This window comes from Cyprinodon tularosa, unplaced genomic scaffold (assembly GCF_016077235.1).
Source record: "Cyprinodon tularosa strain WSP-4 unplaced genomic scaffold, ASM1607723v1 ctg45, whole genome shotgun sequence".
NCBI classification, from domain to species: Eukaryota; Metazoa; Chordata; class Actinopteri; order Cyprinodontiformes; family Cyprinodontidae; genus Cyprinodon; species Cyprinodon tularosa.
In genome coordinates, this window is record NW_024039174.1 from 760,399 (window position 1) to 788,261 (window position 27,863).

The 27,863-nt window shown below is 37.7% G+C and overlaps 1 protein-coding gene across 1 annotated transcript; it reads right to left on the bottom strand.

The window, feature by feature from the left end:
- Positions 1 to 709: 709 nt before the first annotated feature.
- ap1g2 (adaptor related protein complex 1 subunit gamma 2) lies at positions 710 to 22,525 on the bottom strand. The gene is made up of 22 exons (XM_038300549.1): positions 22,394 to 22,525; positions 21,733 to 21,935; positions 20,347 to 20,471; positions 17,779 to 17,920; positions 16,351 to 16,447; positions 16,189 to 16,265; positions 15,807 to 15,902; positions 14,127 to 14,207; positions 13,572 to 13,670; positions 13,423 to 13,478; positions 12,833 to 12,946; positions 8,466 to 8,606; positions 8,048 to 8,102; positions 7,401 to 7,523; positions 7,077 to 7,166; positions 6,686 to 6,813; positions 6,436 to 6,540; positions 3,700 to 3,847; positions 2,798 to 2,960; positions 2,512 to 2,663; positions 1,818 to 1,916; positions 710 to 1,212 (listed from the first exon to the last, which is right to left on the bottom strand). Exons 2-22 carry the CDS (start codon positions 21,931 to 21,933, stop codon positions 1,105 to 1,107), a joined length of 2,400 nt encoding a protein of 799 aa, XP_038156477.1. The 5' UTR covers positions 21,934 to 21,935; positions 22,394 to 22,525; the 3' UTR covers positions 710 to 1,104.
- Positions 22,526 to 27,863: the final 5,338 nt, after the last annotated feature.

The window sequence follows — 27,863 nt, forward strand, 5'->3', positions numbered from 1 at the left end:
GCAACTTTTAAACAGAGCGTGCACGAGGAGAAATGGGCTCATGCACGCTCTCGCACATGCAATAGGCGTTCCCTCTCGAGAGCAGGTACAGAGTTGTGCATGTGCATTTTTTTTTTAAAGGTAGAGAGGGCAGGTCTTTTAGAAAATTGTGAAAATCCTCCACTATACCTTTAAATTCCAGCTAGATAAAACCTGAATTGTTTTTAATTTTATAACTTAAAAAAATATTGGTATTTCAGAACCAGATGCATCAAAAACAACTACAGACATAAGTACTAAATATTAAAACAAGTTCTAGACCTCAATCACTTGATAAACAACAAGATTCGTTTTTTTAGCCAGATATTTATGACTAAAATGTAAAAAGGAAAGCAATTATGTTTTTTGTTTGATATGAGCTGAAATATATAAAGGGTTAAAAAATGTTCAGATCGACATAAGAACTTCGGTCGTAAGTTTTATTTTACACTGAAAATAATCAGGTAGTGTCTTTGTTGTATAAATCTTGTTTAATTAATGCTTAATTTAAAAAACTGCATGTTAAGAGTAACGAGGAAACATGTTAAAGGAAAAGGAATAGATGTGGATACTCCTGTGTTCTGTCAGAACCTCATTTACACTAATCAGAACCAACCTGGGCCTTTCTACCTGAGGTTTAATGATTACAACCTCAGCGTCTCATTTTTAATTACTCCTGTTTTTAAAATTAGCTTTCTGAACTTCATTCTCAGCATTTTAATTTTGTTTTAATGTCACTTTTCTTTAGTTTTTTTTTATACAAGTTTTTCAACAAATATTTAACTTACTTTCAAAATATTTCCCCTCTCTCTCACCATTTTTAGCTTGTCCTTCTTTTTTGCTTAATTTATTTTCTTCAAAGTGACTAACACTGAGGTAAAAAAAAAACTCCCTGCAAACATAGTGATCATTTCATTTTAAATGCCCCACCCTTTCATATAAAATCAGCAAACCTGTTTTCTTTACCTGTCAGGTGTAAAAAACAAACAAAACCCAACTCCTTTAGTAAGTCCGTGGATTCCGTATTATCAGATATAGAAAACAAAAACAAAAAACACCTAACTAGACTCAGACAGACGCTTCCTTTCAGAGTCCAGCAGCACTGATTCCTGGGAAGGAATCCACCTGAACTGTATCCTGGACGACCGAGCCAAGGCTGCTGTAGGAGACACGTATCCTCATCTTTAGATTTACCTGAAACATCAGCAACAATTTATTACACATTAATTCTTCATCTCTGATCACAGTAAACAGCTACATGGTTCCTAAAGAGCACTGGGGCAGTTCACCGCATCCTACCTCAGCTCAGCTATAAAATCTGACCACTCCTGTTTTAGTCAATTAGGAGCTTAATATTGAATTCCAAGTCAACAAGATAATGTTTTAGCCTTATAAGGTACTGATCGAAACAATTTAAGTTAAATGGAAGCTCGTCTGTACATGGATTACTTAACAACAAACTGCTTCATGTAGTGACATGGTGGGGAAATTAAAGAGAAATCAGCCCAGACATCAGAGGATGACATCTGATTACCCCTGAGTTCTAGATGTCTAATGGTGTCATGTTTATCTCTTCGGTTATCTGCAAGTATAACTGGCCTGGGAATGCCGGCTCCAATCACATCTGTCCATGGCGAGTACTGCATTATGCGAAATGACCAACAGAGATACAGTATGAACAGATTAAAACAACCCTTTTCTCTAAACAACAGGACAAAAAGCAGCATTTTCACTCTGATAAAAGTAATACAGGTTTTCCAACATATATTGCTGATAGCTTTTCTATTCTATGAACCCACCTTGTTCGGGTTGTTGAGGACCACCAGCTGGGTCAGTTTAGCTGCACCCTTCGCAGGAAGAGAGTCTCTGCTGGGGGCCTTCATTTGTAGCTGCACACTCTGGAGGAAAGAAAAGAACACTGTGAAGGGGAAGCTTTGCAGTAATCATGCTGTTTAGTTTGATTCTACTGTATACCAACAAGAAAATGATGGGCCCTGAAGGCCCCCCCACCAACAGGAGTGTAAAAGGACTGTAGCTTAATGATTATTCCGATGATTCGCTTCAGCCCTAAACCCATCAAACAGCCGGAGAAACCTCTCCTCAGCCACAGACACATAGAAGGATGCGTCTCACTAAACTTATTCCAAGCAAATGGTGTAGTTCTAGATATTGAGGGGAGAATGTCCACTAATAAATAAAACAAGGTTGTTTTGCCTTCATAAGTCTTTTTGGTAGTTGTTATTTTTTAGAGAGATAAAACAAAAACCTAAATAAAAAAGCCAGTATTTTATATCATAATCCTTTTTAAACATTATTTCATGAAATCATTGTCTCATGAATGATTTTACCCTGTCTCCCACCAGCGTTGTTGATCATCTTACTAAGACGTTTCTTTCCAATAACTTAAAACCTACTTTCCATCTAGTAATGTCTCTCACTCTATTGTGCGTTTAGCAGTGGGGGGGTTAGCGCAGGAAAATGTTTCTTACAGACCTTGGGTACTGCAGCTTGAAGGGTGAAGCTGCTGATGTCTGAGTCAGTGGAGTTGGAGGCGGTGAGCATGACCGTCAGGCCGGAGTCTGACTGCTGCTCACAGCTTATGGTCAGAGTCACACCATTTTTCTCATACACTGTCTTACCGGGAGCTGAGGAGAGCAGAGAGCATTCAAAACATGCTACAAGCAGACATAGGTTTATATTTAAGAATTACATCCATTCTGAGAAACAGTCAAATAGGTTTTGTCTAAAAGGGACGACAGTCTGCATCCGAAGGACTGACCTGGTGTCAGAGGAGTGGGCTCCAATCCACCCAACAAATCCAGGAGGTCCCCTCCAGCACTGCCGGTGGCAGTGATGGGCTGAGCTGATGATGTGATACTTATCAACGAGCTGGGCGCCAAAGGCTCCTGAGAACCACCCAGCAAGTCCAAGAGGTCAACCACCTGGCAATAAAACACAATAAAGAGCATAGAGCTAAGAAAATACATATCTGATGTGTCCTCAGTAAAAATAGATCAAAACCAGCCGGACGGTACAGTTGGAGGAGGAACATAAATAACAGAATCTACGTCCAAACAAAAGAAACTCTTTTTTTTTTTCTTTTTTTTTTTATGGAGCTGAAAACATTTTATACTGATGAGAGAATTTAAAACAGAATAATAAAATTTTTTGCATGTTTTCTCTGCGTCTGTAAATCTTTTGCTCATTTGGCTTTCTTATAGAAACACATATCAGAAAACGAAACAACGTTGAAATACAGAAAGTGAAATTAAAATACAAAGCTTTTTTATTTTTCTGTCGAAAAGGGATAAGCAAAACTTTCCAACTAATTTGAAGGGGGTTTTACTTTGGTTTCTGTTTTAGATTCATTTTTATTTTATTTTATTTCTTGTATCTGAAATGCAAAATGAAAGTTTAATTGTTTTCAAAAATTCAATCACCTGTTTTTGATACAGGAAAAGTTAAACCTTTGCATTTTTACTTAAACTTTGTTTTAAAAAAAAAAGCAAAAATCCAATAGCCCATATTTTGTTTGTTTGTTTTCTATTTTTCTTTTTTGAAGCAACATTAAATGATCAAAACATAGCCTGACCGCTCTATTATAAAACCTCCTGTTGACAATCAAAATAAAAAACCGTAACAGAACAAATAAAATTAGGAAGAAGTCTAAACGTCTAATACTTGGCCAGCTGGTTGCTGTGGCTGAGCCGCCTCTTCCTGTTTGACTTTGCCAGGTTGCGTCTCCTTAATGGTTTCCTCGCTAACTTCCCCGTTGGTCTGACCCAGAGAGTTTTTCTGGATCACAGGCATTCTCTCCAGCACAGCTGCTCTGTGGGGAAAAAAGCATTAAAACTCAGTCAAATTTAACAACATAGTATTTATGGTTAATCAGTAAATTGTAGAAGTGAAACATTGAAGACTTAATTAAACACAATTGAAGTAGCATTTCCCAAGTTAAAAAACCAGAGATATTTGCTGGATAGCCTTGCTGATTTCTAGTAGCCACCCAAACTACTAATCCATCCCTCTGTATTTTGTTCTATATAAAAGGTAAAGCAAAGTCTGCTGAGTATCTCAAGATAAACAAAAGTCATGTATTGAAATCACTAAATAATCCAATTAAATTTCTTCTATAATTCAAACTTCTTAAGAGGTTACAAAAGAAGTGCAATAGTGAGATAAGTTTTTTTTTTCATCTTTGCTCTTTAAAAAGGAACATTTTAAGTCAAAGGAATGTTGTCTTTTCAGTTTAATTCTCAGTTAAACAGATAATTAGCTGCTCACCTTTTTATTAGTAAAATAATGCTGCATTTAGTACAGTTTTGTGCCTGTAAATGGAAAAGTTATTTACATTCAATACAAAATTTAAATGTGGTACAAAATCTTAAAATTAACAACATGCAGAGCTGTATCAAAAGAAAAAGACACAGGGTATAGGAGTGGAGACAGCGTAGGCTGGGAGTCGACATGCTGGAGGTCATTTCTCTTTTATTTGGTCCAAACAAACAGGAATGCACGCTTTGTTTTAAGTGTAGCTTCTGTGATTGATTACAGCGAAAATCAATAAGCACATAACTCTTGGTCTTGAATATTTTTTCAAGTTAATACTATTTTAGTAACAGATCAAAACTGATGAATTAAGTCAAATAATCAGGTCATCAGCAGGTCTCTGGAGAGCCCGACTGCACACTGAGGAGTTAATGAAGCAATTTGATTCAATTTTAATGTGTGGAAGAAAAGACACATCTAAAAGGTGCAGGATCACCCTCCTTTAGAGGAATAGAGGAACCACAGACAGCGTGGGTATACGCTATCATACTGGGTCATTAAAAACATGTTAAATTTCTCTGATTTAGGATCAGAGCGGCCCTAGTTTTCTCATCAATAATCTGACCCTATTGAAGGGGGAAACTCAGGGCAGAAATCGGCCCAAATATCTTGAATGAACATTTAGAAGAAATAATGTGTAGCCTGCTTGCTGCACATTATTTCAGGTCAGAATTCCCTAATTTTTCTGACTCATATTTCCATTGGTTTGGGGTACGCTGGCGAAGATTCTCAGTTATCCAGCTCATAGCGGTTTCAAAAAAGTAAAAAATACAAAAAAATCAACTGGACTTTGCTTCCAAGTTTGAAGACGTTGTCAGAATTAGGGTTGAGTTGAACTCAGGTTTAGTTGGGCAGAGTCATTACGGGCATTTTTTTTCTTCTTTTTTTTTTACTTTTTTGAAACATTGTTTAGGGTTTTTTTTGTACCTTACTGTGTACTTCAATTAAAAATGCAAAAATAAACCATGAATCGACAATTTTTCAACAGTGATTAAACTTTTATTATTATTTATAATTAGAATATTCATAATCGGCAAAAAAAAAGCAGTGATTGAATAGATATAAAATAAATGTCATATTTATCCAGAAGGCTTAAAAAGCCAGAATAAAGTCCAAACCTTAGAAAACCTCATGTGAGGTAAAGTAAGCTAGTTGTTCAACATAACAAATACATAAGAAAGAAAAACATGATGCTTATCTCTCCCAGACAGAGGTGGGCAGTAGCTAGTTACATTTACTAAAGTAATTCTTAGAAAAAAAATGTTTTTTTAGTTTTACTTTACTGTATTTTTTACTTTTACTAAAGCAATAATCGTATGAAGTTACATGAGTAACATTTCTGCTCAATCTACAGCCCATTAGTTAAAGTTGCCTATGCCTTCCTGACATATATGCAGTATTGTAAAGATTTGAAACCATGTTTTTTTTCTGCAATAAATTTGTGACTTTGGAATCATTATCTATTTACTTACCGTAATTTTCGGACTATAAGCCGCAACCTTTTCCCCATTTTTCGACCTTGCGGCTTATATAACAATGCGGCTTATCTATAGACTTTTACAGCTAACGGCCACTAGGGTAATACCTAAATCTATGGATTTTACCATCCACCATGTTGACATCACATTTACTTCAACACACAAGTACGGCAGCCACGCGCACGGGAATGCGGAGGTCCTCCGGAAGCAGACTTCTACCGCGAGTGGTACGAGACGGAACGACAGCGAGAAAGATGGACATTGCGAGCGTAAGACAGTTTGTGTTAAACATAAAAAAACCTGTGTCTTATAGTCCGGTGCGGCTTGTATATGTACAAATCATGCAATTTAGCTTATGCGGCTTATATATTCAGGTGCAGCTAATAGTACGAAAATTACGGTATATTTATTGAATAGCTTGAAATACCAGACTTTGACATAACTGGATGAGTTTATCATTTAAATATGAAAGCAGCATTAAATACTTGACTAGCCGTCTTTACAGATTATTTTTTACTATTACATGAGTCATTTCTTGGATGAATACTTTTTCACTCCTACTTAGTGCAAAATGTTTGGTTACTTTTACCCACCTCTGCTCCCATCCTACCTCATGTGGTCGTATTTTTTGAAGAGTGCGTTGTATTCAACCGCCCTCTGCTGGAGCTCCACATCTATGCAGCTGCCGTAGATGCTGACGATGCTTCGGATGCGGCTGCAGGAGGACAGCGGCAGTCATGGGGGAGAAAGAGCAGAGCTATTGTTTAGGCAGATGTTGAGTTAATCTGGGCTGATGGTGGACTCCGTATGATTCTGCTGCACTCTGCAACGCTAGTGACAAAAAAAGGTTGTTGTCTTACTCCACATTATCTGTGATGCGTGTGCTCAGTTTCATGGTGGCGGTGAGCGCGAAGCCGCGGGTCGTAGGAGTGGACATGTGTGACTGTAAAACTATCTCTAAAGCATCCAGGACGTCATCCTCTGTGGCCTGAGGAAGAGGCAAATAAGAAACAACTTAATAAGAACTGTTCTGTAACATATTACAAAACATATAATTTTAGTTAAGTTTTAAAGCAAATAAAAAAAGGATATTTCAATATTGTTTTCCTTTTAATTCTTTGGAAGTTAATCACATTTTAATCTATGGATAATTGGAAAAATAAACATTGTTTCTATGACAGCAATTAGCGTTTTTCTGATTAAAGATTTACGTCTGGTGATATCATGATTCCATCATCTGCAATACTTTACCTGCACAGCTTCTGTCTCCTGACACTCTCCTTTCAGCAGCAGGTCTCCATACTCTCCTATACACCAGCAGGCCACCTGCACCAGAGGTTGCTGTGCACACAAATGTTCTTATAAGAATTTTATAGGAACCACAGAAGGAAAACAGCTTGAAGCAAAAATCCTCCCAAATTTCACAGACAGTTATCGTGTTAGAAGCTGATCAACTCTGCCGATCCACACATGGCAGCACACCTCACTGCTTTTCAAACACCAATCTGTTTCCATCTAACAGTTTAGGACTCAGACCTAAAGTTAAGCTGGAATAATATAATCTGACCTACAGACCTGAGAGATGTCGGTGAGCAGCGCCCGGTAGAGCTTGTGGACGGTGTAACAGTGCAGCTCTGAGGTGTTGGTGATGAGCTGAATCAGGTTAGGCACAGTTTCATCTCTGACATCGCCCCCTGCCTGTATGGGTAGAAATTACACAAATCCGTTCAAACAGAAAATGCGCTGGATCGTTTTAGCTTAGAGGCTGGTCCAGCATTCATCAGACATCCTTCTTCCAGACATATTGTCAATAATATTCCCTTCATAAGAAAGGTTCAAAAGAAATCTTGCAAATGACCCTTAGTTACAACTGATATAGAGAAAAAAATATAAAAATATGAAGAAAAAAAAAAGAAATATGACTCAAAAGGCTATGCCTGTCCCCAGAATATGTAACAATCATAGTGGAACACAGGAGTGGGGGCATCATGCTGTGTGAGTACCTCTCTTCTGCAGGACTAGAGAATGCAGATAAATGCATGGAAAAAGGCTGAGCCTGAGGGACCAGCAGAGCTTTTGATACGTCCTGTAAAATCCTACTGATTCACTGAAGTTTGTAGTGGTTAGACAACAAGGCTCTGTAAGTGTTACTACATCCAGTCCTCCAACAGAACTAGAAGGAGGAAACTTGATGAGAGGCAGCAGGGTAGGTGTGCACTTACCGTGGTGAGAACATGCAGGATGGTGTCAATGTGCCAACGTTTGGAGGGTGCATACCTGACAGAAACACACACAGCAGGCTGAGCAGTGGCGAGACAAGCACTGAATCTGTCTCTGCTTTGTTGATGCGTTAATAAGTGCTGTGCAGTAAAGACACAGAAGGCTTTCACTGTCACAGAGTCTGTCTGACAGTACTGTCACTGAGCGAGCCGTTGGGATCAGTAAACTGTAAAGCACAATAACCGGCCCACTTTTGCTCCAAACCCCACCCCTAAAAACATGTTTAATTTATCTGCATGTATGATGTAAAGTATCTGTGCTGGCATACGTTCAATATGGCAGCAATAAATGAGTCATTACAGAGCTTATTTTATAGACGAACTGGAATCTACCAAAGATTCTTTGAAAATGGCCGCCTACCTTTCGGCGGCGTTAAATATGCCGCTGGCAGCTTGAGCCCTGAGATCTGGAGGGCAGGAGGAGAGGAAGATGAGCAGTTCCTTCATCATAGAACGGATGTTGGAGGCTGACACCAAAGCCAAGGATAGCTCCAAAGCCCGCCTACATGGATGGGAGCGGAGGATCAAAGGTGCTAATTAATCCAGCCCTCACTGACATTAAAAGAAACATCTTTAAATATTCATTTCTGAGGTTCATCTCTTAATGTGATGATTGAGGGACACTTTGAAGGTTTATATGTTCATTCAATGAAGGCTGATTAAAATAAAATAAAAACTTTGGGTACTAATGCACAACCTTTCCCGTTAACAATAAAAAAAACTGTATTTTTTTGCTCCAGCCAAGTGGCCTAACAGCCTTTATACTACCAGAATGTAAAAAGTTTCCTATTGTATGAATATGTATGTGACAAACTCATTGTATGTACATAGTTTTGTTCTTAATGTATGTTGTTCCCCTCTTCCCTGAAAAAAAAAAAAAAAAGAAACAATAAAATACAAATGAAAATGGATGGCAATGACAAAACAGGTACCATATTTTCACGACCATAAGGCGCACCGTACTAAAAGGCGCAGTCTCAGTTATGTGTGCCATTACTGTATTTAACACACACATAAGGCGCACCGGACTATAGGGCGCAGGTGTTATTTACCGGTACATGTCCTCTACTATGTTTAAATACCTCTACTGCGTATTTAAAAATATAGTGGGAGCAAAACTGAGTATGACTGTGCTTTATATATGTATTTATTACAAAGTATTCACCAAACCCATCAAAGTCATTATCCTCTGTTTCTGAATTAAACAGCTGCGCTAAATCAGACATGCCAATTTCCCCTTCTTCGCTGTCAGAGTCAATTTCTGTGCAGCGCGGCTCCTCAGAAATAATGCCGGCTTTTGTGAAAGCTCGAACAACAGAGCCAGCAGACACGTTTGTCTACAATCCATCCGCAAACTGTGGCGAAACTTGCCCGGCGCTGCCTCCCACTTTTCGTGAAACTGTGGTCTCCGTTGGTCATCCATCGCTTCCACGCCGCTCGCAGCCTTACTTTGAACGGCCGCTTCACACCGATGTCGAGCGGTTGAAGTTCCTTTGTCAGACCTCCCGGGATAACAGCGAGCACAGCGTTCATTTGTTTCACCTTTTTTTTCACATCGGCTGTGAGATGGGCACGCATGGAGTCACAGATTAACAGCGATGGTGATGAGTGGAAAAAACCACCTTACATACACCTGCCTCAGCCACTCTTTCATCATCTCCTCATCCATCCAGCCCTTTTCATTTGCCTTAATAACGACTCCAGCTGGAAAAGTCTCTTTAGGCCCGCGGTTCTCAAAGTGTGTGGCGCGACCCACTGGTGGGGAATTGAGACGTGACAGGTGGGGCGCGCCAAGTTCCGGTGTGTGTGTGTGTGTTGTGTGACTATAAATGTAGAACTTGTGAGAGCAAACTGTCCTTATAGCTGTATGTTGCCGCTTTTTAGACCAATCAAACCCACAAAGTAATCATTACTAGCCTACATGCAGTCTAATTAAAAGAACATTAGATATGAGAAAAATTTCACCTGGAACTGAAGTGCCAAAATAATGACTGACGTGACGTCGGCATATTATTTGTAACGGAATAAACTTTCGCGCCCCAGTGTTGCCAACTCAGCGACTTTGTCGCTATATTTCAGACCCCTCCAGCGACTCTTTTTCAAAAAAGCGAGTAGCGACAAATCTAGCGACTTTTGGAGACTCTTACGTACGACGGAGTATTAGGGCCACACATGAAGAGAAAAAACATTTTTGCCATGACGAGATTAAACTCGACATGTCGACTTTAAAGTCGACATGTCGACATTAAACTCAACATTTTGAGAATAAAGTTGAAATGTCATGTTGAGTTTAATCTCGACTTGTCGACTTTAAACTCGCCATTTCGAGAATAAAGTTGATATATCGTGGCGACTTTAATCTCGACATTCCAAAGTTTGGAGAAAAGAGCAACCGCGCTCCACAGCTGCAGTCTGCGTTTTAAGAGTGAAGGTAGTCTTTGACGTGCTGCAACTGTATAGGATTCTGTGCATGTAACCTGTGCAGCGGTTGGCTCTCTTGAACTAATTTAAACTTTATTGTCGACACGTCGAGATTAAACTCAACATGACATTTGAACTTTATTCTCGAAATGGCGAGTTTAAAGTCGACAGGGCGAGATTAAACTCAACATGACATTTCAACTTTATTCTCGAAATGTTGAGTTTAATGTCGACATGGCAAAAATATTTTTTCTCTTCATGTGTGGCCCTTATACTCCGTCGTACTTACGGGAAAGCACGTATTGTTCCTTTTCTTGTCCTCCAGCGGCAGGTGCTGCCGTGGGGCGCCTCCTCCCTCCCAACCCCGTTCTCCCCCGCTATCGCAGGAGTCCCTCTCAGCGCTGCAGTAAGGGACACAGCATGTTTACCCTCAGCGTCCAGACTGCAAATAAAGCGCACATGCGCCGGGATTGACGGTGTAGGTTGATCATAAATAACTGAATTTGAAATATTTTATCTTAAATGAATAACGGCGTTTGATTCACACAGCCACATGTTCATGTTTCTGGTTTGGAGTGGAGAGGGAGTATCCACTCATCGGGCAGAGAGCTGTGTGCATTCTTCTTCCCTTTGCCACATCATATCTCTGTGAGATGGGCTTTTCAGCTGTTGCTTCACTGAAAACAAAGCATGACTTGAGAGTGGCAGTATCAAGCCTGCAACCCCGTTTTGAGAAACTGTGCAATGCAAAACAGGCTCATTGCAGCCACTAATGCAGGGATAAATAGACCTGTCTTGCCAGATGGATTTCACTTCTTTTCTTTTATTAACAGATTGCAGAGTGGCAGTTTAATTTTTTCTATCTTTGAGCTTGATACAAATTTTGACACAGCTGCATTTTTATTTTCTTTATTTTTGAGCTTGCTGTTATTTGATGTAGATAGTTTGTATTTAGATACTACTTGTTACTTCAATAAAATTGGAACATTTTAAGATTGTTTCATATTTCATTAGCATTGTGTTGGGGCGATGGGGACAGGCGGGGCTTGAAAATTCCCCCTTGTCCAAAGTGGGGAATGACAGAAAAAGTTTGAGAACCACTGCTTTAGGCAAAGTCTTTCTCTTAAATATCTTTCAAATCCACGCCCACACTTCCCCCTTTAACGTTCTCATGGCGGTCTCAACAACATCCGCAATAACAACACAAATAGGGCGCAACGCACAATAGGGCGCGCCGCACATTTTGAGGGGAAAAAAAGACGTTTATATGCGCCTTATAGTCGCGAAAATACGGTACCAAAATAAGAAGCTTAATTATATCGAGCAGAGCGGCAAAATCACAGGCGGCCTGTGCCTGACTTTACTGATGGTTGTACTGAAAGACATTTCTGTTGACCAATTTCATATTCAATAAAAAAAAAAACCATAAACATGATTAATACTTGATTAATAAGACTTTTCCATCTAAAGAGAATTTCTGTCTTTCCAGAGAAACTTTTGCCCCCACAAAATGACAAAAAAAAAAAACAATATGCATAAACAGCTTCTGCAGGGGGATTATAATTGTGACATTTAAAAAAATCTTGTTTACAGATGTTTTCTCTGTGATTATCTCCTTTATTTAGTCAAACTGCATCTTATTAATCTGTTTTCCTTCTTGCTGTATATTTAACTTCCTCGGCTGCTTGTTTTTATGTTATAAAGCATCCTGTTCATCTTTAGTTTTAAATATGCTGAAGAAATGCAACTCGAAGTACACATTTACATTTGAGTAGCATGTGCATAAATTCCCCAGCAGTGATGCATGGGCATCTTTCAGATGTACAGCTTTCATTATTTTTTGTATCATGAGCAAAACAAATGATCTGTGACATTCCAGCCTGAGCTAAAGATTAAATTTTACATAAAACAGTATCAGAAAGTTTGACCAGAAATTAAACCTTAGAGATAATTTATTTAAAACTGCATTATTTCCTATCCTGTCGACAAGGTATAACCTAGTTATGCTAAATCTGATCTAACACATACCTTGTACATTATTAGAGATTAGACTGTGGTAAAGCCAGATTTCTTCATGCATATAATCAAACTGGATGATCAAAACAACTAAACATGGATTTATTGCCCATAAAAATCCCATATCTACATCTCAGACTGACGCAAGATGCAAGATCTGCTTTAACAGCTTATCCTTTTCTTTTTTTCTTTTATTTCTTTTAGGATACACTTGTGTGTACAAAATGACAAATTAAAATCTGTCTAAGTCTAAGTCTTATCCACCCAAATCACAAAGGAGTTAAAGCTTACCGCTTAACTGAGGCATCCTGGTCCTTCAAGCAGTCGACTATAGTCCCACGGTGCCGCTGAACTGCATTATGGTCCGTCCCGACGATCTTCTGAAGAGATGTCATGGCGATGTATCTGCATATGCATAAATGTGGCAAGTCGAACATTACATTTTAAAGCAGGCTCTGATGAAACCTGAGCTCTACGGCAGTGACATTACTTATAGCAGTTCTAACATCGCAATGAGTAATCAAGTTTGGAAAGATACCATCCAGTGAGGCTGGTTTAACAGGGGAATAAAACAATCCCATCCCTGTCATCCAATCACAGAGACAATCAGTGGTTCTGCAGGAGCAAACTAGACTGACCTGTTCTACCACAAGGCTTATGTGGAAAACACTAACAAAGCCTCTAGGAGCTGATACACGGTGACCACATGTAATCTAAGAGCTACTGTGGATCTTAAGCATGTGCTCAAAAGGGAAGTATTTATTCAATTTAGATGATAACAGCCTGTTGGGGAGGAGAAGAGTCAGCATGAACTTTTGAAACAGAATGCAAATGGATCCAGTGAGATCAGAGAAAATCAGTGGTGAGAGGAGTTAACTGACCGAATATTCCTGTCGTTATTCAGTAGAAATCTTCCCAGGATGTTGACCGCTAAAACCTATAGAGGAGCAAAGGGAAGCACATGAGCGGCAGGTCATTAAGTAAATCATTCCTGATGTAATAATAGAGTGAAAAGGTGAGCGCGTCTCACTCTGAGGCCGCTCTCTGACTTGATGTCTAAAACGGTGAGAACAGTCTCGTAGAGCACGGCGTTACCCACAGTCTTGGTGCTGTCTGTGTTGGTCGCTACCTATTAGACACAAATCACACATCACTCAGCTAGCTGTGACACACTGCAAAAACGATCTAGTCAAAATGTCTTAAATTAAGATGATTTATCTTTAATTTGAGTAGGCTGATAAGATGATTTGCCAATGGAATGGAGATTTTTATTCTTAAAATAAGGTAATTAGATAATATACACTCGAAATAAGACAATTAAATTGTTTTTTTCTTATTTTAAATGTAAATTGTCTTGTTCCATTGGCAAAGTTTCTCACTTACCTCCTCAATTCAAGAAAAAAATGCTCCTATTTTAAGAAAAAATGACTGAAATTTTGGAAATAATAATAATAAAATAAAATACATTTAGCAATAGAAAACAGAAACAATTCAGTCTGAAACAGACGAGGAAAACGTCCAAAACAAAATATCTCTCATGATTTCAGTGATGGTGCTTGGTTGGAAACATAAAGAAAAACTAAACCTGAGCTAGGAGGTCATTCATGGCGTCACTCGCTGCTTCGTTGTTCCGACCGAGGATTCTCAGCAACCTCAGGATGCGTACCTGAGCGAAGAGATGGGAGAGCAGGAACACTGACTCAGAGGTGACCAAACGGAGAGGCAGTTAACCTGTATTCATGTAGCTATTGAAAAGTTGTGCATAGTTGTGAAAAGAAAAGGAAATAGTCAACCCCTTTTATTCTGATACCCCTAAATAAAATATTGTGCCACCAAGTGCCGTAGGAGTCATCTCAATGTGAAACCATGTTTAATTTATTAAGTTAAATCTGGCTGTTCCATCAAGCCCTTAGAGCAGGAGTGGGCAACTCCAGTCCTTAAGGGCCGGTTTCCTGCAACATTTAGATTCCTCATTGGTCCAACACACCTGAATCAAATGGTGTAATTACCTCCCCAGTGTGCAATCAGTTTATCCAGAGTCCTATTAATTATCTATTTACTCAAATCAGGTGTGTTAAGTCAAGGACATGTCTAAAAGTTCCAGAATACAGGCCCTGCAGGACAGGAGCTGCCCACCCCTGCCTTAGAGATTTGTTAGGAGGCTTCTGTGCACCAGCAGATCAGAGCAGGGTCAGATTATACAACTTCAGAAAACCAGTGGTTCACTGTTGCATCCATGGGGTTTATTGGGGGGCGAAAAACAATGCAGGCAGCTATGGGCACATGCAGACCCCATGCAGAAAGATCCAGTCACATAAAACCCATTAAATCCGACTGAAGTTTGGGATTGAAATGATGAAATGTGAAAAGGTTAGGGGGTTATGAAGAGGTTTGCTCAAACATTTAACCTTCAAATGTTGACAAGAGATTTATAAAGCATGACAGACGCCAAGCTGGGTTTATGCTTATTTTCAATGCTATTTTCATATAATATGCGGTGACATTAAAACGGATAACTGGCCTGAAAATCTTTTTTTCTACAAAAAGATAAAAATACAATAACTTAGATTTATAAGAGACAGATAAACAAGCTTGTTTTAAGAGTGAATTTTTTGCAATTCTCCAACTTTGAATAGTAATTCAACAAACATCCTTAACCTCTTAATATCCACCTAATTTCTGGGAAATTCACCTATTTTGCATACTCAAATGGAAAAGCAAATAACTGAGGAACTGTAAGCCCAATTTACATGTGTGATACCTTATTTGAAAGCTAACACCTTCTAGTTTCTGAATATATACATAAAAATTGGGTGAGTAAAACACCCAAGCTGCATCAGTTCAAACATGACTCAAAGTTGTTGTTTTTTATTCTCGAAAATCATAAGTCTTTTTTGAAAAGCAGTAATAAAGACATGCTTGCTTGTTGTGGCTGCTTTGTCATGTTTACATTTTGACATGCTGCTATATCTGTGTTAATTGTGCTTTGGTGCTCGCTATGTCCATGCAATTAACTGGTGGAGAATTTAAGCTTTCCAACGATGTCTAACATGTTTATATTGGTAAACATTTTACCAGAGTTATTATTTGTAAACGCTTTAAAACGGGTCGGTGGGTTTTGAAAGGTCAAATAAAATCCCCTTGCTGCACGGACACTTGTTGTGGGTACCCTTTCTCTCAGATTTAGTGTTTTTATCTGTCTTGACACCTTTTTTGCAGTGCAAGCTTCCATTAAAAAGTATAAATCTGAAAATAAAAGACTGACCTGTAGGAATGGATCGCTGACACCTGCAACATCGTGATCCGGGGAATAACCTGAAATCACCAGGCCTTTCATGATCTGGACTAGATCTGGCACCGTCTGAAAAGCAGAATACACATTAATGTCACAGCACACATACAAGCCATCAGGTTGAGGCTCAGTTTGTAATTTAAAATCAGAATTGACATTTAAAATCCCATTTCTGTATTAGAAATGTTTTTTTTTTCTCTGTTAGCAAAATAAATCCCCAGGGAAAAAAGCTTAAAAAACACCAGTAAATAATCTATAACATGTGTTTCACTGAATTATTTGATGCTGAAATAAATAAACTATACTAATCTATTGGATAAACCACACTACTCCATCAGATCAGGAAACTTCTCACCTTCCTGAAGCGCTCCAGTGTTTCTGGGCTCCGCCCACAGAGCTCAGTGATGAGCACAACAGCTCCATGTAACACACCTGCAGGCAAAAGATAAAAAAAAAAACAATAAAACATGACGGTGATTGGAGCAACTATTAGGAGACGGTGATGAAACCTACTGACCATGGTTCTTCTCAGAGAGGAGGGAGCGAGCAGAGGGGACAAAGAGCTCTCCCAGATCCCGGACCTTCCTCACAATGTGAACGGCGCACAAAGCAGCCTAGAGGAGCAGTAAAACAACAGAATAACCATCAGTAAATCACACATTCCCATCACATGATAAATGTGTGCATTGTTCATGTCCCAGAGCACTGTTTAGAGTGCAGTGACTGATAGATAATACATTTCAATTGTTCTGAATTTGCATTTTTCATGCAAAGACCAGTAGCATTATAAGCTTATAGCTTCTGCAAATACACTGGGGCTGAAACAATTAATCGGCTTAATCGGTTATTTACATAATCACCAACTAATTTAGTAATCAATTAATAATAAAATTGAGTATAGAGACTGTAAAAAAAATACCTTTAGGTGACAGAGCAACCCACTTAGAGCAACAATTATATAAAAATTGTAAATAAATTTATAAAAATTTTGCATTCAAGATATCAATATTAAGTATTAAGTATATATGTCAATATGCTCTATCCAGAACTCCTCAAGTAGAAAAGTTTTACTTTCACCGGGTTTAACTCAGTAAAAAGCTTTCTTTAAGGAAACTTTTGCTATCAGATTATTAATCGATTCATCTAAAAAATTATTGACAAATTACTTTATTTGCAAAATAATCGTTAGTTGCAGCCCTACAATATACCCTTTCCATAATGTAGAAAGAAAGAAAGAAAGAAAGAAAGAAAGAAAGAAAGAAAGAAAGAAAGAAAGAAAGAAAGAAAGAAAGAAAGAAAGAAAGAAAGAAAGAAAGAATTAGATAGCTAACTTGCTTTTTTTTTTTTTTTTACAGAGAATGCAGTAAATGTTTCACTAGGGCTGCAACCAACGATAATTTTGCAAATCGATCAATCTGTTTATTATTTTTTTCGATGAATCGATTAATAATCTGATAGCCAAAGGTTCATTTAAGGACATTTTTATGAACTTAAACCAGGTGAAACTAAAAAAGAGCATATTGACAGAGGAAAACGTTTTTTTTTTTTTCTTAGATGCAACATTTTTATATATTTTGTACAATATTGTTACAATTGCTGCCTTCAGCTAAAGGTATATTTAACAGTCTCTGTACTCAATTTAACGATTAATTGACTAAATTAGTTGAAAATTATTTCAATAATCGATTAATCATGATTAATTTGATTAATTGCTTCAGCCCCAATTACCTTTAAACTATCGTTCAAAGTAAAACACAAAACACTCTCTCTACCAAACATGTTTCCCTCATTATTGCAGTGTTTTTTCCAACATTGCTGAACCAAACTATGTGGAATGATCACTTTTAAATATTCACAATAGAAGCACCCAAAAAAAAACAACAAAAAGATAAACACACATCCAAGGAAACTGGATATAAAACCATACACCTATGTGTGTTTTTACCTTTTTCTTTATGTAAGAGTTGGAGGATCGCAGCAACCTGTCGATCTCTGGGGCCAGATCCCTGCACATCTCTGCTGATCCCATGCAGGCCAGTGTGCACAGAGCCAGAGACTGCACATACTGGTTGCTATGAGACAAGTCACTAAACAACAAAAAAGACGGATCACAAGACAGAACTGAGCTTATTTCAAAATAAAAACATATTTTTACTATACTCATGTCTTATCATGAAACTTTTCTAATAAGTTATTTATTTTTCCCTCTGTCATTTTTCTTAAAAACATTTTCAAACATAAAAACATTAATCTTAAAAAAAAAAAAAGAAGAGTTCATTCAAATGTTGTTTTAAATAACAGAGAAAAACCGGCCAAACTAAGCAGCTCTCTTGTTAAATCATTTACTGTTGTCAACCACATTTTTGGGTTTACTCTCATTAGCTACAGCCGGGCAGAAAAATAATGTTTTACAATAAGAAGTCTGTTAATCAGTGAGGCATGGGGAAACCTTTACAAAGTGAACATTTTAGAAACAAAAACATCAAATATGTTATTTGTAGTGCGTTGGTCTGAAGCTGCTTTTTTAAACCTCTTGTTCAAAATAAGCCAGGAACCCAACAACTTGGTTCCTGAAAATAAAAACTGAGGTTGTTTGGAGGGACCTAGTCAAAGTCAGGACTTTATTTACAATTGAGATACTGTAGTTTTACAATAAAGAGGCCATTGATGATAATAAAAAAAAATTACTGAAAGATTAAATTATTATTATGATGAAATTTTGTTCAGTAGAGCTCACAAGACATTTCTATTTTTAAAGTGCAGCAGTGATAAAATGCAAACATAAGACTGGTATATGATTTAAAGTTCCAACATTCAGCGATTTTTTTTTTTTATCCCATTTTATGCAGCATTTAGCAGTCTGCCTGGTTTGTAACGTTTTGAACGGCATATTCCGTGAAATTGTTGAGAGCTGTTCTTGGCCGCCGCCATGATGTGGCGCCATGATGTCTTGAATTTTGTTTGATGGAAGTCATTACTGCCAAGGGCAGATGATGTTAGTAGCTAGTTATGTTTACTGAGTTACATTTATTTGAGTAACTTAGAAAAATGCTTTAAGGGGGATTTTTATTCCATTGTACTAATTACTTTCACCTGAATAAAAATATGATGAAATAACTTACCCCATTTTAAACTTTACGCCATAAAATGAAGTGACTATTGATTTCACTTTTATAATAAACAATACATTATATATCGGAATATATTTTAAGTATTCCACTTGAGATGAAGAAGCGACCCACTCACCACAGCCAGGAATACGAGGGGTGGATGGGAGCTATTTTTGAAATATTCTTTGAAAAAAACAGCATTTGCACTTATTAAAAAGCATTTACATAAAAAAGAATATATATTTTTTGCAACTTTACTTTTTTTTTTTAGAATATCAAATCAGTTTTGATGTGTAGTTGTTAGCAGATCAGTTATTCAGTACCAGAGTAGGCTTTTTTTTAACCCAAAAACTATTTAACTCTTTTTTTCCAGTCATTTCTTGGAGGACTACTCCTTAGAAAGCTTGAAACTAGGGATGCATGATATAATCGGCCCCCTATCGGTATCGGCCTGTATCGGCCTTAAAACTGAATATCGGACATCGGCCACCCCACCAATATTTAACCCGATATTTGATCAGCTTCTGAGTTTCTAAAGTCTAAAAAAAAATATATATATATACTACTACTTCTTCCTCAAAAACTTCTTTTTTACAGACTTAAAAACTTCTAAAGACGAGGAAAAAAATATTGATACATTAAAATATCACAATATCTTCATATGCTGATATATTGCCATTTAAAAACACCATATCAATCTCTTTTACTAATGAAATATTGCTATATGTCATCGTTATCATCACAAAATTTTGCCATATTTTTATATGTTGATACATTGACGCGGTATCGATCTATTTTCCTAACAAAATCTCATAAGAATTTGCAAAATATCACGAGAGTTTGTAACAGAACAATGAAATTTCACGAGATTTTGAAAGTAAAATAGATCGATACCACGTTTTTAAAAATCTATTTGATATCAGCATATGAAAATATATTTGAGTATATTATTTTTCAAAGTGTCAGAAACGGAAAACAAAACTGCTATTTTCAATGACTACTTATTTTTGTCCAGCTTTAACATCGGTATCGATATCGGTTATCGGCTAGATGAGTTTTAAAATATCGGCATATCGGATATCGGCCAAAATCCCAATATCGTGCATACCTACTTGAAACTGCATATTTTATTTACTTGTCTTACTTTTGATGTGAAAATTACTTTTAAAAATATCTGAAACATTAAGGTGCGATAAAAAGGCCAAAATAAAAATATATAAAAAGGCAGCACTGCCTGTGATTACATTTCTAGTATGAAAAACACAATTACAACATTTAGCAATAAACAGAGGAAACAAAGCTGCACTAATGTCAACATTTGCTGTATTTATAAGCTGTTAAGGCTCACTTCTTTTACATAAACCCAGATTGTCATATAAATAGTCAGTACCAACTGTCCTTACTTCTTAATGGAGTTTGTGATGAGCAGGCTCGCATCCTGCTTCTCGTCCAGGAGCATCATCGCTCCCAGGTATCCTACACGCTTCTCGCTGTAGCGCGGGCTGGCGATCATCCGAACACACTCCATCTACAAATGAAAAGCAACAGCTCTGTGATATGTGGAACGACTTGAAATGCTGACGCTTGCTGAAGCCCAGAGGCAAAGTCTCTGCTCCGCTCTGAGCAGACCTGGAAGTCTGAGCGGGGAAAGGGGAGAGTTAGTGGGCTGCAAACACGAGATTTGTTGGTTTCTGACAGGCTTTGCTTCAGGGACTTCCTCACAGTTCAAACTGGTCAGAAAACAGTTTATTGAAGGTTATAAAAAGACATGGACCTACCAATTTATACTGATTCTTCTGAAAGGTTTTCCTAACTTTTTAACACTTTTTCATAATTCTATTAAGGATTTTATTTGTTAGATGAAAACAAAGTAGTGAAAACCTGCACAACAGAAGGAAAGTTCCGCTTAAAAGGTTCCTTTTTGATAAAGCTTATAGTTAAGAGCGGCTCAGGTTATCCGGAGCTATCTCTAAAGTTATGCTGCTATAGGCTTATACTTCCGGAGGACATAGGGACCCCTATTTCATCATTTTGCTTAATTATATATCTATTCTTCCACTCTGCAGAATCTGTTACTTCAATCTCTAACCTTATGCTCTCTCTGCTTTTTCTCATAGTAGCTTCACCTCATCTGTTCCTGTTTGGCTGTGACACCATCCTGGAGAGAAATATCAGCTGTGCTGCTGCCATCAACACCTTTGTTTATAGATGTTGGATATTAGCTTGTTTTTCCAATGTAGTCCTGTTTCTCTGACTGTGACTGGCTGGATGTGCTCTCTTCATCCTCTGAAATGGGAGCTGGCTTGGAGCTCGTCTGCCTGGCTGTATGTTTCCTGGACGGGGCCGCCTTTTACAGCTGCTTTTTGTATCTCTGCTTCTGTCTCCTTGAACCCCAGTTGGCCTCGGCTGGAGGTTCTGCTGGAGGTTTCTTCCTGTTAAAAGGGAAGTTTTCCTCTCCACTGTCGCTACAAGCATGCTTAGTGTGAGGGATTGCATCAGAGTCAATGAGGTAGAAAAATGAATCAATATGACTGTATGATCTGGTTGAATTATAAAGTGCCTTGAGATGACGTGTTGTAAATTGGCGCTATATGAATAAACTGAATTGAATTGAGTGCTTTCACAGGGGATTAAAAGTACTTTTTTTTTATTTCACCTACACCAACAGGGCTTACTGCCCAGCATGCAGGAGTTGAGACTTGGTGAATGAAAGTATAAAACTGAAACCAGACCCTTGATGGATTCCAACCCTTGAACCCATGACAGGAATTAGCCAAATCTCCCCTCACCTGACCAAAGTGAGCTGGGTAGCCCAACATGTGGACGTAGAGCAGCTTGGCCAGATTGTGGGAACGCCCGCCGTTGTCGGTTTGTCTGAACTGGGCCCGGATGGCGGCACACTCCCTCTGGATGACCCCCCGCTCCTCACACTGAGTCCTGGCCGACCGGATGGCTCGGATCATCTCCTGCAGGGCGACTGATGGAGACATGGCTGTGGATGTATGGAGGAGAGACACACGGCTTACTGCACTTCCTGTATCCACACATCCAGCTTTGTTTAACGCAGAGTTACTACCACGTTATTAACTAAGTCCATACCGTAAAAACCCAACTAAAGCGAAAGAAAAATGCAACATGTCAGCACTCTCTGACCTTAAACATGCATTACATCCGATGACACACTGAATTTGATCGACAACAGCGACCGTTACTATACTTTAATCACTTCGACGTCAAAAGAATAACAAATAACAATTTATCAGTAACGTTTCTTATCACTAAACTTCCTAAGTCGATGCTGCAGGTCATTGAACAGGAACCAGAGACTGACAGGACCGAGCTAACCTGCTCTGCTGGATGCTGCCAACGCTTTTAATGGAGACAGCTGGACTAAACAACGCGCTCAACCCTACGTGGCTTTATGTTTACGTGTCAAAATGACGGGCCTACCTCGATAAAAATGTCTGTAAATACAAAAAATAAAGCGATTAACCGATCCCCTCCAACACACGGCCGCATTCAGTTGGCTGAAAATCCAAATACCGTCTATCCATGCAGGTGACGTCAAAACAAAGACGCAGATCCACCCAACTTCCGGTACGACCTTCAAAATAAAATTTAAGACAGTTTTCTGTCAGCAAAAATGGTCACCAACAGAGCAAGGGATAACAAGTTTGCTTCTCTCTTTAGTCAACCAAAACTAATATAAATTGAAAATAACACCAGCCTTTAGGGGCACCATAAAATATAAAAGCCACTAGCTTTTTCTTATTTTTTTATTTCTTATTTTTATTTTGTTTTCCATTGTGTGTGATACATGTACACTTTCACCTTAATCCTTATTTATCTTGATATACTGTATATATATATTGTTTATTCTTAATGCAACTTTTTCCTCCTTGTTTGCACCTTCTTTAATTACTATGCCAATATGTGACCAGTGAATTTCTCCGCTGTGAGATCAATAAAGCTTATCTAATTTAATCTAATCTTGTCCTTTTGTTGTGTTTCATTGTGATTATTGTTTCCCTTTATTCCCTTATCAAAACCTAATTCCTCCTACAGTGGTGTTTTGTTTTTATTTTTCATGGCTGCAGCAAAACATTCTAACCATATGTTATCAGAGGCGAAGCCAGAACATTTTTATAAGGGTAGCCAGGCAATAACCAATGTACACTGAGGAGGTGCCAAAAGCGGATCAGCACCAGAACCTCAGGGTCAATCTACTGTTCCAACAGGAACAAACACAACGTCCATATTTCTAAAAAAGACAAACTATAGTTTCCTACAGCCTTTGCTAACAAATAAACGCATATATTTAAACATCCGTCCGGAAAAAAGGTATATTGGATAAAAAATATCATCCTGCATTAAATTGATATTTACAAGTACTAATATCTACATAAATTGGTAGTTTAAAAAGGTTTTTACCAAAATAGTTATTTACAGTATATATGATTTCACTGAAGACTCATAATTTTCTCTTTATGGCATATAAATGGCATGTAAATTTGGTTCATAACACTAGTTATCTATATATTATATTTATAGGACAAATCTATCAGTAAGATTCTGTTCATAATGGTATTCATCTCTATACGTATTCAGTAGAAACCCATGTCCTGTATTTATGGAACCATTATTTATCCTGCACTTGCTGCTATTGCACTTGTGGTTAGACCTAAACTGCATTTCGTTGCCTTGTACCTGTACCAGTGTAATGACAATAAAGTTAAATCTAATCTAATCTAATCTAATCTAATCTAATCTAATCTAATATAACACAAAATTTTGTTCTGAGAGCATGAATTCTGTACTGATTATCTCTAATGTTGGTATATTGATGTACATCATAAACCACAGTGTTTTTGTTGTCAAGAATTTTTTTTTATAAATATAAAATTAAATGGTTTTGAATATTTTACTTAAGAGAAAATAAATGGTAATGGTGGCCAATGATTGGCTAAGGGTGGCCATGGCCACCCCTGGTCCCCCATCTAGCTCCGCCCCTGCATGTGAGATCAGTGCAGGCAAACATGCAGAAGTCATGATGATAACCCCCTCACTGTTTGAATCACGCTTGACAGGCTTGGATTGTGTGTATATTTTGGTGGTCATTATTGAAAGTCTTGCAACTTTAATGTATCTCAGTTTTTAAAATTTCAAAATCAAAATCTGGTCTAAGTTATTGTGTTGACAAGTAGTCTGCTGTAAATTCACCTAAATCCAAGCAGAGCAGAATGGGTAGTTTGTTTTTAACTATTGTTTTTATGTATTCTTTGAAATCATACTGTGGTAGCCTTTTGTGTGTTGTTTTTTTAGGGGGGGGGGGCTTTCAGTATTAGTAGGGAAAACATACACAGCTATTTGGTATCCTTAGGAGAAGAGATCCAGAGTTAGCTCATAGCTTTAGCTCCTACAGCTAGAAACCACTTATTATGGCTGAAATCTTAAAGATATAGTGGAGGATTTTTTGCAACTTTTTTAAACAAACCTACCCTCTCCACTTTAAAAAAAAAATGCACATGCAAAACCCTGTACCCGTTCTAGAGAGGGAACGTCTATTAAAGCCCATTATCCTCGTGCACGCTCTGCTTAAAAGCTGTTGTTGCATCGCTCATCAAGCATACTTTCCAAAATAAGATTTGCAATTTTTCCACTATGTCAGACTCACCATCGGTTAGTGAAAATGGGGATGAGCACATAGGACTGCCTTAAGTAAACATAACATCAGAATGATTGACAGTTAGGAGGACCACTTATTTTGATGATCCATCTGGAAAAAGAACATCTCCCACTATACCTTTAAGAGGCACATAAAGGCAGGTACAAAGTCAGCCTTTTATCAACTGAAGAACATTTCCAGGATTAAAGGACTAATGTCCAAGCAGGATCTAGAAAAAAACCCATTCATGCATTTATCTTTAGTAGAATTAATTACTGCAACAGTGTCTTCATAGGTTTGCTTAATAGATCCATCAGACAGCTGCAGCAGATCCTAAACGCTGCTGCCAGTGTTCTCACTAGAACTAAGAAAGTAGAGCACATCAGCCTGTTTCTGAAGTCATTCCACTGGCTCCCTGTAGCTCAGAGAATAGACTTTCAAATCCTCCTGTTAGTCCATAAATCAATGGATCAGCACCGCAATACATAACAGATTTGTTGTCAGTGTATCAACCTCCCAGACCACTCAGGTCTTGGATATCCAGCATACCCTGTACGCCCAGACCTACAACCAAACATGGAAAAGCAGCATTTATTTTCTATGCTCCAATTTTCTGGAAAAAACTTCCAGAAGTCTGTAAAAGTGCTAAAAGCATAAGCTCTTAAATTAAAAACCCATTTGTTTAGAGCTGCCTTTGTTCATTGAAGTTAAACTGTTAACTGAAGTATTATTCTTTTAAGGTTGTGTTCCAACTGTTTTATTTGTTTTACTCATGTTTTTTATGTTTTTGTTTTTATCTTCATGTGAAGCACTTCAAATTGTCCATGTACTGAACTGTGCCATACAAATAAACTTGCCTTAATTCTGAGCTGGATTTAATTAATTTACTCTGTGTAAATAATAAAAATGTGTCTGTACATATCTAAACCATTTATTCGTATTTTATTATAATGAAACTAAACATTTATTTTTGCAACCATTCTTTTAATTTGGAGTATAACTGGGCAATAGTACTTAAAATGCCACTAACTCTTAACTCAATGTGCAATAAACGCTCAAAACAGTTAAACCTTTTATCTTCTACCATGAGCAAATTAGCATAGGTATAAAAAATGCTGCATAATTTAAGTTAACATCATGAATGACGATAAAAATTTAAAAGCATTAGTAACAATAACATTTGTTCTGTTTTTTTTTTTTTTTGTGTACAACAAAGCTTCATAAAAATATTCAGCTCCATGTTGCTAAATAAATATATGTTCCTAACAAGAGGTCAGTGGTGATAATAAAACATTAAAGATTTCCCAAGAGTTCAGTTAATAAAATCAAATAATCATTGCATGAAATATAAAATGCATTGAAGTTCCCTTTCAGATTTCAGGTTAGGATGCACTATGACTTTCTTATATGCGTATCTGGGCTGTAAAACAATTTCAGTTTTATTTGATTCTATTAGACTTCTGTAATGAGTCTCCACAGCCAGGCTTTTATTTTGAAGGTGAAACTCCATAGCTCTCTTTTCGTGTTAACAGCTGTCTTGACCCTTCCCAGTTCATCATACCTGTGCATGGCTTCCGCAATTCGATCACTTATCTTGGCCTAACTCCACCCTCTGCTGCACAAGCGCTTCAAATGGTAGATAAAACATTGATGAGGGGAAGGAGGGCCTCATTAATGGGAGGGAGCCTCATTGCAACTTCACTCCTTTGGATGCAGACAACAGGAGAAAGCTCATAAGGAGACCAGGGAAAGCCATTCTAAACAGGGGCAGATTTACCATTAGGCAATACTAGGCAGTTGCCTAGGACCCCAAGTTCCTGGGGGCCCCATAAAACTCTGTTTACATGTATGGTTTTTACAACTATTCCTTATTTGTGCACATTAATTATGCTTTTGATAAAAATCCTTTGGCTAAAATTCCATCAGAATGCTTATAATATTAAGTGTATCTCAGACCCCTCTAGTTGATTTAAAAAAAAAACGCCTAGAGCCAAATCAAGCGACTTTTTTCTGCTAATGGAGACTTTGTCGACAACATCAAAAAGCAGCAAACTCTGCTCTCCAGAGCAAGTAGATTGTTAACCCCACCTCCTGCTCTTCGCTATCTTGTCTGCTGTCATGATTCATGCAGCTATTATTTTTTTTATCCAATTGAAAAATGAAGAACAGATAAGCAGATCATGGCTTGTCTACAGTGAAAAGAAGGACTGGGTTATTTGTTTTTGCCATCGCCTTTTTGGAAACACAGGAAGCAGCAATCAGCTAAGTGAGCTTAGTGCTTGGAAAAAATCTTTCATTCCTTTCGAGAGAGCATGAAAAGTGAGCTGAGTACAAAAACATAGAGAGGAAGATAAGAAGAGAGGGACAAAACCTAGAACAAATAATGTATGTCTATTCTATTAACATTTCTCTATCTGTATAATGCGTCTGTTTTACGCATTATCTTCTCAATTCAGAGGGCCCCCTGCCTGTCTTTGCCTTGGGCCCCAAATTTCCTAAATCCTGATTCTAACAGGGATGCTCAGGTGAATAACAACATTTAATAAAAGTCATGCAGACAATACTGTACTTTGCAAAACTATCTTTAAAGTGTGGTGTAACTCAATTCAAAATGAATTCAGTTCAATTTGCATGTTTTCTAAGTCTAAGGCTTTTGTTTGAGCCACAATTTAAGCCTGAAACTCAATGCTGCTCCAGACATTTTGAATTGAGAAATCTTTCTGAATGGGAAGCGAAATGTCTTCAAACTTGGAAAACAAGTCCAGTGGTTTCTTTTTTAATGTTTCTGGAAATACCCTATAAGTATTTGCAAGATAGCATTTAAAATATCTGTAATATCTTTGAATGTTTTAACTTTTCTGTCAGACAAGTCAACAAAAGCCAACGCATTTGGCTGCTTTATTTGCTCTGCTGGGTTACCAATAGTTAAGCTTTTCCATCATTTCTGTATCTAATACTGTTTAAAGTGACATTCTAGTAACAAAAAAATTTTGCACACAAAATGTGGGTTACAGATACATGAAATATGAGATTTACGTATTTCTATTGTAGTTATAAATTCGCAGGAAAACCTTAGACTTGTGAAATAAACATGCGCAATCATGGAAATGCTCCAAAATATAAAATAACCTGTTGACATTTTTTTTTTCTCTCCAGAATAACAAGGCTGATTAGGCATCATAACAAAGCTGATTGGAAGCTGTGCAGAAATTGTCTCATTTACCGTATTTTCTGGACTATAACCTGCTACTTTAT